Here is a 13,847-nt window from a genome sequence, read left to right as displayed (position 1 = left end):
TTAGTGACTGCCCAGCCACCAATCCAACATCTCACTCCGCTCAGCTGAATCTGCAGGAACTTGCTGTGAGTAAACAAGGAAACTAAAGAAAATATTCTAGCAATATTTGCTGTTGTGATTAAAATGTCTTTTTTTCTGGATGATATTTTTAGTTGAGATTATTTCTATAGCCTCCCATTAAGCACAGCTTTCTTCTGACCAGACTCTGGAGCTCTGAAAGTTATGCTTAAGAGGTCTTCCTGAGAGAAATTCAGAAATCAATAACTAGTTATTGTAAACCAGATTGATTCACATAATTAAAGTCTAACAAACTTTAGTTAATGATCAATCTAGTTCAGGTTATTTATGGGCAACATATTTCAAAACATAGCAAAGAGCTCCAAGAGTGCTAAGATCCAGGAACGAAACACGGAAAAGGTCTGTAAATATTTTTGTAAGTATAAGGCACAAAGGGTGTTAGCAGGCATTTCTGTTTATTTTCTTCACAGAGGAAGGACTGGGTCCTGTGTGTTGATTTCATTACCTGCTGTTATTCTCTGCCTTCTTTTGAATCACACCTCTGATTACTTTTTTTTTGCCTTTAGAAGCCTTCATACCAATCATCAGAATTTTACATGAATGCGTTTGATATGAGAATAATGACTTTTTTCTCTTCTTGTATCTGAGTAAACAAAGTGATTTTTAGAGACACAGAAAACTACCACTAGCAATACACCATGCATTTCTGAAAATGAGATCCATCTTTAAGGGGTCTATATATATCCAGATAGACCAAATCATGGCAAAAAGAAATCAGAGGACATGGAATTTTGTCAATAAGAGAGACCTCAAGATGAGTAAATTCAGATTTTTTTCAGAGCAGCCATGTTAATTCTAAGCCTTTCTTCATGCAGTTCTCATTGCCATGAATAAAATGAAAGATTTGAGTCTGGAAGAGACAGTGATTCAACCTGGGTTATTTGAATTGGATGGTGTTCTCCTCACACAACCAATTGCCAGCATTTGGGACCAAGTGTGGAAGTTCAAAGCCAAGCCTGATGATGTGCTCATTGCAACCTATGCAAAAGCAGGTTGGTGTGGGTAGGAAACAGAATAGAAAAGTTTGGCATCATGTTTATTGATGGGATTGAGATTTTTTTTTTATTGTGACTGATATTTGTTTAACTCCAAACTAGACATATTTTAATGAAATGAAGCTGTGTCAGCTGTGACTAGTAACTCCTGACTTCTTTGGCAGATGCATCAACTACCTGTTACTACTAAAGTACAAACACCCAAAGTCTAATGACCTAAAATTGCTACCTTTAACTGAGATTATATACATTTGTATTAATGGTGACAATAGGAGTTTTCCACCAATATGTAGTAATTTAACAGTGCCTAGAAATAAGTGATCATTACTAAGAAATAATAGAAACTAACTGTATGATTATGAAACATATTATGTATTTGGAGAATGATTTTTTGTATAAACAAGTAGTGATTTCTGAAAATTTACTAATTCTTTAAAATAACCAAATTAATTTAATAATTTTGGTCAACAAACCAACAAAGAAAAATACCACCATTATTATTAGCTATCTGGCATTTTACTCAGTGACTGGACAATATTTCTCCTCTTCATCAAACCCTTTATACTTACTACACAAGAAAACAATTAATAACAAGCATCAATATGAATTCTGTATGAATAAAAACATACAGTTTTTACAGGAGATTCAGGAACATATATGGGAGAATTTGATCATCATAAAAATAATTATTTTAATTAGCAACAATTTTTAGGGCTTTTTTTTTGTCAGTAGGGGAAAAATGTTTTTAACAAAAAAAATCCACCATTAGTTTTTTGTAAAACCTGAAGGCTTTTGATTTACTACCTGTATACTAAAGGCAAAACCACATTATTTTACCCAGCTGGGATTAAAACCTTCCAGCCACTGAACTGAAAATAAATAAAGTTAGGATTCCATTTGACATTATGTCATATCTGTGTGAGATGCACAACACAAGCATCTTAAGAAGGGCTGAGTCTCCTGCCTAAATTGCTTTCCAATTTATCCCTTAGCCTGTTCTCTAGCTGACCTGACACAGTACCTCAGAGGAGATGTGGCTGACACAGAGATGACAGCTATAAAATAAAAGTGACACATGAGATACACTATACTGTAACTCTCACAAATGTTGCAGTCACTCAGGCAGATGAAATGTACAGACTTTCATTAACATGGTTCAAAGGCAAACTTTGCAAATACTTCCACTTTTTTATATTTTCAAACTGTATGAAATTTTAACTCACTGAAGTTCAGGTATCGCATTTTTTTACTCAAATTCAGTATGAAAACAAAATAGCTGAATTTTTTGTGAGGGATTAAAGGAGGGCGTTTCATTCCTCTGCAAATAATATTCTCCCAACAATAGTCAGTTTATCCCAGTGTTTTTTTCAGTACTGGTGTGGGGACTTATTTCTTTAGGCAAGAAGAAATCTGTCTAAAATGGAATTCCTGAATTGAGCTTTGAGAATTACCTTTGTTGCTTAATTAGGCATTTTGCCTGTATTGCACTCTTTTTCCATTTTGTCTATTATTTTCTATGCTACTCTTTCCCCCATTAGCACAGAGTCCATCCTTCTGGCTTTCAGTGCCCTAATACAAGAAACTCTTGGCTATCCTGGGTGGAAACATCTAAACACTTGACATTTTCAGGTACCACATGGACCCAGGAGATAGTGGATATGATTCAACAAAATGGAGATACTGAGAAGTGTAAACGTGAGACTACTTACAAACGCCACCCTTTCCTCGAGTGGTTTTTGGCAGAGCCTCCGTCTGCACGTTACTCAGGTGAATATTATCTGTATTTTAAACAAAATGAAACAAAACAAGCACATAGTGCTGATGCCACAAGTGTCCTGGAAAAGGTCCCACTTGCTTTGTTCTTGAACTAAGCACCATTTTGGCTATTAAGGACCAGTTCAGGTGCTTTAACATAAACATCTAGTGCTACTCAAGGTGCTGCAAGGCTGGCAGATGGGATTGCTTCAGGTGCTACTGAAGACCACGATGTTTTGTAGTAGTATCTGAAGCTGTGTTTGATACTCCACAGTATCTAAACCAGCAGCAGATATGTATATAATGGCAATTGAATGGGGCACGGAGGCAATTGAATGCCATTCTGAGACTACAGGCTGTATGGAAGGAAACACATGTCATGGACCTCTTTCTGAGAGGTGCAAAATGTTTTTAGTGGTTTTGCTACTGTTTCAAGTAACTGCTGCTCAGCTCCAGGGTCTAGTCATCTAAACAAGCTATGGAACATTCAGGCAAACAGCAGGCTTCACTGGCTTGCAGCTTCTTACAAAAGTCTCCCTCAGCAAGGGCTCCATTTCCACACAAATCGTTAAGTCAGACTCTCACATCTGAAGCTAAAAAGCTTGACTAGCTCTGCAGAAGTGCTACTTTTTCTCTTCTAAACTAGACTGTGTTGACTCAGAGAGAGACAAAAATGATAGATGACAGAGGATGATACATGATGACAGGGAAAAAAATTATGGAGGTCATGATAGATGTCTAAAAGGGAAAGGGAAGGAGATAACACATCTCCAAATATCATCAGATATTCCCAAGTAGTCCCATATATCCATAGCTACTGAAAATCCACCGTCATTCTCCTACTTTCTCTTTATGTGCTATCCACAAAGTCAAGTCAGCCGTCATATTCTTGTATCCTAGAAACTAATATTTCTTACCTCTAAGGTGGAAGGAGACCACCAAATATTGCAAAGGAAAATCTTTGGTTGGATAAATAAAAATCAGTATTTATCATAATCCCTTTGAAAGAAAGTATGGGCCCAAGAAAGCAAAAAGATATAAATCTTTTCTACTCAAATACACAGGTCAAATTTTCTCTAGAAACACTGAAGATGCTTAAGTAATGTTGTATATGTTACCCTACTAGTAAGTGCTTTGGAGATGAGTGATCAGTGCAAGGTGAACTGCTGGAAAGTCACAGTCACAATTACATGTGTGAGCATAGGAAAGAAGTGCTAGTTCAATTTAGAGAACAACTTTTCATAATTAAACATCCCACAGGTCTGGAGTTAGCTGAAGCCATGCCATCTCCACGGACAATAAAAACTCATCTGCCCGTGCAGCTGCTGCCTCCATCCTTCTGGGAACAAAACTGTAAGGTAAGGCTGAAGAGTCCTACTCTACCTCACAGACAAAGAAAGTGACATAAACCAGGGAAGAATATGTTTTCCAGAATTGCTGGGAAATCAAAAGGCGTTAAAAAATATTTTCCCTTTAATGTGTGAAGTCTGTGGGAATCTAAAGTCACAACTCAGTTACCTGAGCTGGATTCTAGAAAATGGCAACTTCAAAGCAAAACCTCTTAAATCTCTACCAGCAGGCTCTAAGAGAAAACTCCAGGAGATGCTCAATAGCTATATTTGTATATGCAAGTTAATTTCTTTCTCTCTCTCTTTTCATATTAATAAAGATAATCTATGTGGCAAGAAATGCAAAAGACAACCTGGTGTCATACTACCATTTCCACAGAATGAATAAAGGATTGCCTGATCCAGGAACCTGGGAGGAGTTTGTGGAGAAATTCATGACTGGAAAAGGTGATTAACTGCAATCAGTTGTATATGAGACTTTGATCATTTTAAGAATGCATGGCATTGGTTTTTTAATTTCAGTTATGGTTTGAAATCACCTGCAGACACTGAAGAAGGATATCTGCTGAAGGTGTTTCAGTCATAATTTTTCTTCATTCACAAATTTTTATTATTACCTAAAGGATTAAATCTATCTTTATGCTTCCATTTTGAGAAAAAAATAGAAACACTAATCTTTATTCTGTTGTAATTCAGAAACATATATCACAATTTTCAGGCTTCATCTCTTCTCTCTGAGAGTAAAATAAGCCATTTGAAAAGGAACAATGGTTTAACTGGTCTTACTATAAACTGATAAAATTTGAAATTTAAAAAAGAAGTGGAGAGTTAATTTGGATAGAAATGTGCAGTGTGAAATTGAGATAAGGAAGTCTTTGTACCTAAATTATTGTATATAAAAATCAGGTGTCGGAAAAAAGACAGTTCTCTAACTAAGGGCAGGCAACCCCAGAAGCAGATTCTTCCCTTTCTAAAAGAGGTGCTGATATCACAGGATATCCAAGAAACAAAATTTGGTCAAGTGGATGGCAGTTTACAGTTTGAGTCACTAAAGCTTCCTTAGGTCATTAATGTTTTTGCCACCATGTAGGCCTAGAGATACCACTGTCTGAACCAGCATGAGAGTCACATGTCCAAAGGAGACCTTATGCCTTGTGTTTGACCAGCTCAGCTTGGGAGCTATCTGTCTCAGAGCAGACATACAGTATAGAACATATTTACTTCTGTCTTAGCTAATCATTTTGACACTCGCTTGAGAGAAGCAGGCATTTCTGACAGGATAGCAAATATTGAAACCAGGTAGAATCATAGAACCATGCAAGCTGGAATGGATTTTTGTTGTCCATACATTCCCAACCCCTGCCCTGCTCAAAGCAGGGCTAATTAAGACAAGCCTTGTCCAGATGATCAAATGAATACTGGAAATGTGTGTTTTCATTGACTATAATGCATCTGCATTTGCTGCCCTTGAAAGTTACACGAGTCCTGTTCTAAGCATCCATAAACCTGAGGGATTAATAGCAAAAATGCTGTAGCAAGCACTCTCAGTGCTTATTACCACAGCCAGACTGATTCAAAACCAGCTTGGAAATTCACAGGTACTGGTTAAGTGGCAAACATGAGTGCCACATGTGTTAAAGACACAATCAGCATTTATAGCTGCTGATGTTACTTCTTTTTCAGTCCTCTGGGGTTCCTGGTATGACCACGTAAAAGGATGGTGGAAAGCAAAAGATAAGCACCGTATACTCTATCTCTTCTATGAAGATATGAAGGAGGTAAAAGGCTGAACATGTGTTTATAGAGCTCTGAAATCTGTAAGTCTAGTAGAAACTAACTACAAGCAACAGTTTTATATTATAATGCCAGTATCAGTAAATACAGTAACCTGATCTTCTCTGTGTGAGGATTGCAACTCTCACATGACCTTTGATTTCTTTGCTTTTCCTAGCTCTGTGTCTTATCCCATGTAATTGTTTCTGCAGAATCCAAAGCGAGAAATTCAGAAGATTGCAAAGTTCCTAGAGAAGGATCTGAGTCAGGAGGTTCTAAACAAGATAGTCCATAACACCTCATTTGAGGTAATGAAGGAAAATCCCATGGCAAACTACACTAAAGACTTTCAAGGAATAATGGATCATTCCATTTCCCCATTCATGAGAAAAGGTACTGAGGTTTGTTACTGACATCAACCCTCTCTGGTTGTCATTCTGTCATTTTGAAATAAGCATTGAAGTACAAGTATCCAATAAGTTGTGGATAATGAGCTTCAGGAAATACTGGTAAATCAAATCTTTTCTCATTTTTTGCTTTGTAATTTCTTAGGGACCGTTGCAGACTGGAAGAATCATTTCACTGTGGCACAGAATGAGAAATTTGATGAAGATTATAAGAAGAAAATGTCTGATACCTCTCTTGTTTTTCGTGTGGAATTGTAATTACTTGCAATTGAAATTTATGATCTTCATCTTTTCGCATGTTATATATTTTGCTTTTCTTTCACAAAATGCCAGTGACCCTAAGATCTTCCTTTCACACATCACTGATTTTTCATTACTGGGAGAGTCCAAATAATTTGGCATAATTTGGCCCAAATTATGCCAAAGTTAAAATCTCCCTCAAGAAAATAACTCCACTGGACAATTCTCAGTCACCCCCCACCACAGGTACTTTCAGCATTAATAAAAATATTTCAAAGATGCTGTGGGTTTTGATCTTTGTAAAACTGCAGTTGATATTACTGGCGTTTTCAAATCAAACTCTAACAAAAACTAGGAGCCAACAGGAAAAAAGGTGTTAAAAGAATGCAACAGATTGTATGAACATTAATCAATAAATAACAATATATAAATTTAAAGGTGGTCAAGCATAAAGAGAGGAACAGAAGTGCACAATGTAGAATAAATTTGATTTCTCTCATTTTAAGTTGGACATAAGAAATGCTGTTGAAATGAAAGCAACATTTCCAAAACACCAAACACCCATTACTTCCTTTGATAAAAATTGCTGAAGGGCTATATAGAGGCATTTATTTACAGTCTAGCTGTGGGCACAGTAGTCCTTATTGCATCTTACATTTGCCTTTTGAACTGGACATCATAATGTTCTTGTAACATTTGGAAAATTCTGAGTTGGTATGAACCAGGTGAAGAGTCAATGCTGCAAATGCCATCTGTCTCTTCACTGTTGTAAAAGTGTTCATCAGATACTTCATGTCATTGCCTTCTCCTTTACCTTACCAATCAAATATATAAATAGATTGTTCAGGCTCTTAGTTGCAATAGGGCCTGGTAGATACTGGAAAATAAAAACCAGTTCTGCTTCAGCATTAGTACCATAACTACAGGCTTGCTTTGAGCTTGTGCAAAATTAACTAAAGCAATTCATAACCCATTTAATTATAGGCAACTGTTACTAATCCACTTTTGGATTTAAAGTGCCATCATGGAATTGGCATGCAAAAAAGGCCACTTCCTGCTTAACTGAGTTTGCACTCTGAATGTTAGAGGGAACAGAATGTAGATTACAGCAGCTAAAGGAAAGTATGCCTTGGTCTCATTTATTCTAGTTTAGTCAAGTTTAATACAAAAAGGTTTGCTGGGGATATTTTCTCTTTGGCTCATGGAGAGTTAAAAGTAAGCTAAAAAGCTGTAGCAATATGAGCAGCTGCCAAACGCAAAGCTCATTCAGGCTACTTATTTAGTCCACATATTGCAGTCATTAACGCAGCCATAAAGGGCAGCACATATCTAAAGTGAATGCAATCATAAAGGGCAGCAATACCTTGCATCAATTTGATAACAAACAAAAAACTTGCCTGGTAAATGTAGGAGGTTACATTGTCCTGGCCCATAGAGTTTTCCCCAAAAATGCTGGAATCACTGAAACTGGAAGCATGTATTTACTACATTAGTATAATTTTTATTTTTTTTAAACTTCAGGTCCACAGATTCCTGCCCACAAACAAAGGATGTCTCAGTAAAATGACTACCCAAGAAAAAATTATCTGTCAGAGGCACTGCTGTTCATCACAGCAAGAGCAAGGCTAAATACCAGCTTGAGGAGATTTCTGCTACTTGTTTGGGTTTTGTTTATGATTAACTTGATTTACTGTCTCACTGGTATGAAGAAAAGGTGTTGCCTGCTCTTTCAGATATTTCCACTCTCTTGGGTTGCTCTATGAAACTACGTGAGTCAGCACAGTTTGTCAATCTAATCCTCATTCAGTGCCACAAGAGGTATCAGTAAATGGAAAACATGCTTAACTCAGGAGCTTGGTGACATTTTATGAGCAGTGGAGTACAAAAGGTCACCCAGCTGCAATTCAGCTGCTATAAACAACAGATAAAAAGTACCACAGGTCAGACTGCAGTCCTAGAATACAAAAGGGGAGAAACAAACACTTGATGTGTGGCTACATAAGAAGTGGCTTTTCTTATGCTATTGATATTATCTGTCTATATATTCAGACAGGAATCTTAACTATTTTGACAAAATATAGCTGGCAGGAGGATAGAAAAGTGGAGACTCTCCGCTTTTTAGGCTTTCTCAAGCCACCATAGCTGAGAGATCAACTTATGGATTCAATCATGATTTGGAAAATGTTCACAAGTGTAAAACTACAGGGAGTAGTTTATTGTTACCAGTGAAAATTATTTGACTTGTAGTTATGAAGAAAATTTGGGAAAAAGGTTAATGGGTTGTATGCATGCCTCAAAGTTCATAGATTCTACCAAGGTTTAGTGTCTATTTTGACTGTATGTGACTGTAAGGCTCATCTAGAGTGCCTTTAACTTCTATATCTTTAGGTCTGACAGTTGCTATGTACAGAAGAGCTTTAAATGATGCATATGGCGATTTTTTACTAATACCAACAAAAGTAGGTAAGAGATTTAATATATTTTTATGTAAGATACTGTAAATCAATGAGCACCTGCAGAAGGAGATTGTATGTGTACAGCCACATTATTTCAAATAATTAAACTATTGTCACACTTCTGATGCAAACACATGATTCTGTTTACTGTGGAGATAAAACTGTACAGAAAAATATTAGACATAAGTCCTAAAAATACATCCATACTTTATTTTCATCCAGTTATCTACATGCACAGCTTTACTAACCTTCTCAGATACAATATCTTCAATGTCAGTTTAACAAGACTTGTGTCAGTTCAGCTAATGCAATCCCACAGCAACTTCTTTGATGCTGCTTGTTTCTTCTTTTAGAAGAAAGTGTCCCTGCTGGGTTTTGATAGTACAGAAACTTTGTTATCTCTAAAAAATGTTTCAGGGTCAGTGTTGATTAAATGCATGTTAACTGTTCATGTGGTTCTGTTTTGCAGCTCTGCATTACAACTACCAAAACAAATCCTCCCATGGGAATGACCAAAGATTCCTGCTTCAATAAAGACTATGTAAAAGACACTGCTGTATTAATTCTAGAATAGTCATATTCCCCCTTGAGCTTGGCTGTCAAAAGCATCTATGGGAGAAATTTTACCTTCACATGGAATGCAACCATTTGTGAAAGAGAATGAAAGAAGCACGGAGCTCCAAAAATATTAAAGAAAGAAACAGAGAAGGGAGCTGTTCTATCATCCTAGCTAGCATTCAAAGACAGAGGGACAGTGCTTTCCTTTTTACTAATCTAACTACAGATGATCTGCTTCATACTTGAACTGAAACTCTCTGTTTCTCCAGTTAGGAAAACAGACCATGCAGAGGAAGAAGATTTTATGTAATTTGCCCTATCCACACTGGATATGGATATTATCCTTTATATTAATGGTTTACATCAACATGTTCAGAAAGTGTTTTACCTTGACAACAAGGTTAATTATCAATTCTGGCATTTTTCAGAAGTGCATTAACATATTTTAAGCCTGGACTGAAGCTTTCATTTCTCTCACATCCTCAATGAATGCTGCAAGGTCTCAGTGTAGGCTGTAGGCCTAGAGGCACATTGAGAGTGAGAGTTAAGCCCTTCACACTTCTAAGATGCAGCCAAACTGTGCTGCCAGACTGAAAGTAATGGGCTTAGGCTGGATAACAAACAAGGCTCTGCCTGCCCTCCAGACCAGCAGTGTGTAGGTAGATCAGGAAAGCCATCATTGAGCAGCACCCTGTGGCTAATGTGAAAGAAGCAGATTATTAATGGATTCTTTTGCAGAAGGGCTTTGGCATAGGCTGCTGCAAGGGCACTTGGTATCTATCAGCTGTGTGAGCTCAGACTGCCTTCTGAACTGAAGGCTCCCAGTACAATCATATCCATCTACCATGACTGTGGAGACAGAAGCATCATTTCAAAAGCAAGCTACCCTAGGTCCTGCTCTGGTACAGGCAATATAAATACAGGTAGAATTTTAGGTCAGGCACCTAAAAATTAAGGTAACTGATTTTTTTATTTGTTAAAGTTGGGCCTTTTGATTCGCAGTAATTTGTTATTGTACCAATATCACTCAGCAACATTTGCTACTATCTCTGTGTTCAATTAAAAGTTCTCCATGTGCTGTTAACAATAGAACAGACTTTTGTAGCCAGACTTCATACTAGGTGTGAAAACAAAATGTTTCCTTGTGTGAGTTTTACATTAATCTATCAAAAGGCTTGTTGGCTTTTGCGGGTTAGAACAACAAACTACCCACCTCTGTTTCTTATTACATTTTAAGACTAGAATTAAGGACTGTATATATAGTCTAATTTTTTAACACCTAACCAAATCTTTCATAAGCAAAATAGTACTGAGATAAATAACTCTTTTTTCACTGTACCCTTCCACTCCTGTGGGAACCTACTGAACCTCAACCCAACAAAATGGCCATAGTCAGCCAAATAATTTGCAGTTCATCTGCACAGGGGGGGTGTGCTCTCAGTTTCCAAACAGAGGAGAATAGTTAACATACTATAAATTCATGTGCTGTTTTCCTTTATATTAACCTGGCATGTAAAAAAGGCATAGAAGCAGCTCAAAGCAAGAACTCTGACTGGCCCAGCATAGGTCAAAGCTAAGAGTCTGCAATCCTCAGAACTTGCTGCAAAGATTCTACAGTGGCAAGTATTTAAAGCATCTGCTCCTTCATGCCAAAACCACATTCCCCAGTAGGAAAATTACAGGCATTTTCTCATTCTGTGCACTTCAGAAAAATCTTGCAGGTCTAATAATTCCAAAGATAGTGAACAAGCATTTGTACCCTACCTTGATGTAAAGACTAATTACAGCCCTGTGAGACTTGGCTTCTCAATGAAAGCAGAATTGAAAATTTGTTATGCTCTGCCCCAACACATCTCATAAATCTCTTGGCAATCTTGTTTTATATAGACAATGCTATTTAAAATATGAATTAATTATCTTTTACAAAGATAATAAAATCATGAGATATATGGACTATGTAAATTATTCTTGTTTTTCTCACTTATCTTGTCTCGAGTTAGCTGCATTTATTATTATGTATCATCTTACTGTCTCCTTCTAGAAAGGTAAGACACAATTCTTAAATTGTTTAAGAAAATTTTATCAGACTATTGCAGGTACAAATAAACATTTTTCCCTGAAAAATTCAGAGCAACTTGCACTTTATTGTAACAAGCTGAAACAATCAACAGACAAAATCCTCAACCCTTTTTCTTATAGTTATTCTAGAAAATTTTAAAATTCTTCTACCACTCCCTAACCAGGATTCTTTGCAATTGCTGTTGCAATTCAGGACCAGAATGAGACTGTTAAGACAGTCTCAAATGTATAATATGCCTAAACTCTGTTACATAAAATGGAGGGAGGGCTGAGTGGTCCCTAGCAAGAATCAGCTACAGAAAGCCTGCAGTGAGTGAGCTGGTAGCTCACTGTCTTCAGTACTAACACCTCTGAAAACTCTTTTGTGTCTGCCTTGGATGAGCTCCAAAATCAATTCCCTTGTAGGTTAAATGATGAGATGACACAAGAGTTGGTACACAATACATACTGTCTGAATATAGGCAGAAAGAACAAATGTGCATGAAACATTGTTCTCTCTGTGGATTCCCAAAAAAGAAGGTTAGTTTCCTACAGTGTTCTTCCCAAATATTCAAATTCAGTTGGAGGCTGACCTCAAAGCACAGAGCCGTGCAGTATGGCACAGTTTGGGGTGAAAAGCTTCTGCTCTGGAATGGTGTTGGAAGGACTCTATCTCAAAAAGCTCTTATTGAAATTGTATGAAATCCCCATCTTAGATCAGAGCAACACAGGCATAGGTAACCAGTTCAGAGTACCCCACTGTGAAAGGGGAAGGAAAGAATAAATCTGTTTAATTTCCTCTGAAGCTTCTAAAAAGTATAATAATAGAAGTAATGAAAAAACACTGTCATGCTTTTTGGTTAGGGACATGTGCCCCTTGCCAGCAACCTCTGTGAGCATGGAACCATGTGCTCCTGCTACTGTTGTGTAGCTGCGTAAGTAGAGATATATGAATATATATAATGGACAGTGAATGCCTTGGAGGTGGGAGAAAAAATACTTTCTTAGGTATATGTGAAGAAGCTTTCTGCTTTTTCTCACTATTTGCCATTTGAATTTTAGAAGAAGAATGACAGTAAGCAGACTTGGAAAAACACAATTATTCTTCCGAGACAAGCATTTCAACAAACGACTCTCCTTTTTTATTAAACGACATATTCTCTCATGACAATATAATTGATTCGGTGATATTCAGTATTCACCCAGTGAACCATAAACAGAATAATATGCCTAAATTGTTTTTCCCAGTCAACTTTTCATCAAAAATCAATTACTTATCATGAAATGTGAAAAATTATTCAGGCACTACCAAAGTGCATGCATGGTTACAATGAAAAATGTGTGCCCTTTAAAGTAGGCATTGTTCCCCTCAAACATCTACTCAAACAGGCATAAAAATTCTCTTTAAGGACATGCAATTACAAGCCATAACACCTAGGTTCTGCTATTTGCTCTGGTAGTCCTTCACATTCATTTTTTGAATTTGCAGAATCATGGAATTTTTAGGGTTGGAAGGGACTTCTGGTGATCATCTCATCCAACCCCCGAGCCAAGGCAGGGTCACCTAGAGCAGGTGCCAAAGAATGGGTCCAGGTGGGGTTTGAATGTCTCCAGAGGGAGACTCCACAAGATCCCTGGGCAGCTGTGCCAGTGCTCTGTCACCCTTAAGTAAAGAAATTCTTTCTCATGTTGGGGTGAAACTTCTTGTGGTTTTATTTAAGGCCATTGCTCCTTGTCCTGTCGCTGGGCACTGATGCAAAGACTCGCACCATCCTAGTGGCACCGGCCGCATTTATTTGATAAATAATTTAAATCAATTTGTGCTCCCATCAAGGTATTAAAAACAGGGTCTTCAATCGCTGTTTCTGCCCGAGCACGTCACCCTCCACCTCACACTCTCCTTATGGCGGCAGCGAGAGACGCGCCTGCAGCACTGCTTTGCCCTTAGGAGCCCTTCAGGAACAGGGAATAGCGGGGTGCACTCATGTTGTAGCTGTACCCCTTCCCCTTTTCATAAGGCGGAGAACACGAGGTCGGCAGCGGCACCGACTCCCGGCCCGCGGCCCGGTTCAGGTGGGCTCAGCTGCCGAGGCCGCGGGCTCCTGGTTCGGCCCCGCCCGGCTCCGAGGCGGCGCTCCGTGACGGACAGGCCGAGCCCGGCGAGCCCGGCGTGCCGGG

At 38.0% G+C, this 13,847-nt stretch overlaps 1 protein-coding gene across 1 annotated transcript; it reads left to right on the top strand.

The window, feature by feature from the left end:
- The first annotated feature begins 904 nt into the window (after window positions 1-904).
- Window positions 905-6,876, top strand: SULT1C4 (sulfotransferase family 1C member 4). Its single transcript, XM_036385233.1, has 7 exons — window positions 905-1,070; window positions 2,703-2,840; window positions 4,089-4,186; window positions 4,498-4,624; window positions 5,861-5,955; window positions 6,163-6,343; window positions 6,503-6,876. Exons 1-7 carry the CDS (start codon window positions 905-907, stop codon window positions 6,613-6,615), a joined length of 918 nt encoding a protein of 305 aa, XP_036241126.1. The 3' UTR covers window positions 6,616-6,876.
- Window positions 6,877-13,847: the final 6,971 nt, after the last annotated feature.

This window comes from Molothrus ater, chromosome 2 (assembly GCF_012460135.2).
Source record: "Molothrus ater isolate BHLD 08-10-18 breed brown headed cowbird chromosome 2, BPBGC_Mater_1.1, whole genome shotgun sequence".
NCBI classification, from domain to species: domain Eukaryota; kingdom Metazoa; phylum Chordata; class Aves; order Passeriformes; family Icteridae; genus Molothrus; species Molothrus ater.
Note: the sequence above shows the minus strand (reverse complement) of the source record. Positions and strands in the feature narration are given on the sequence as shown.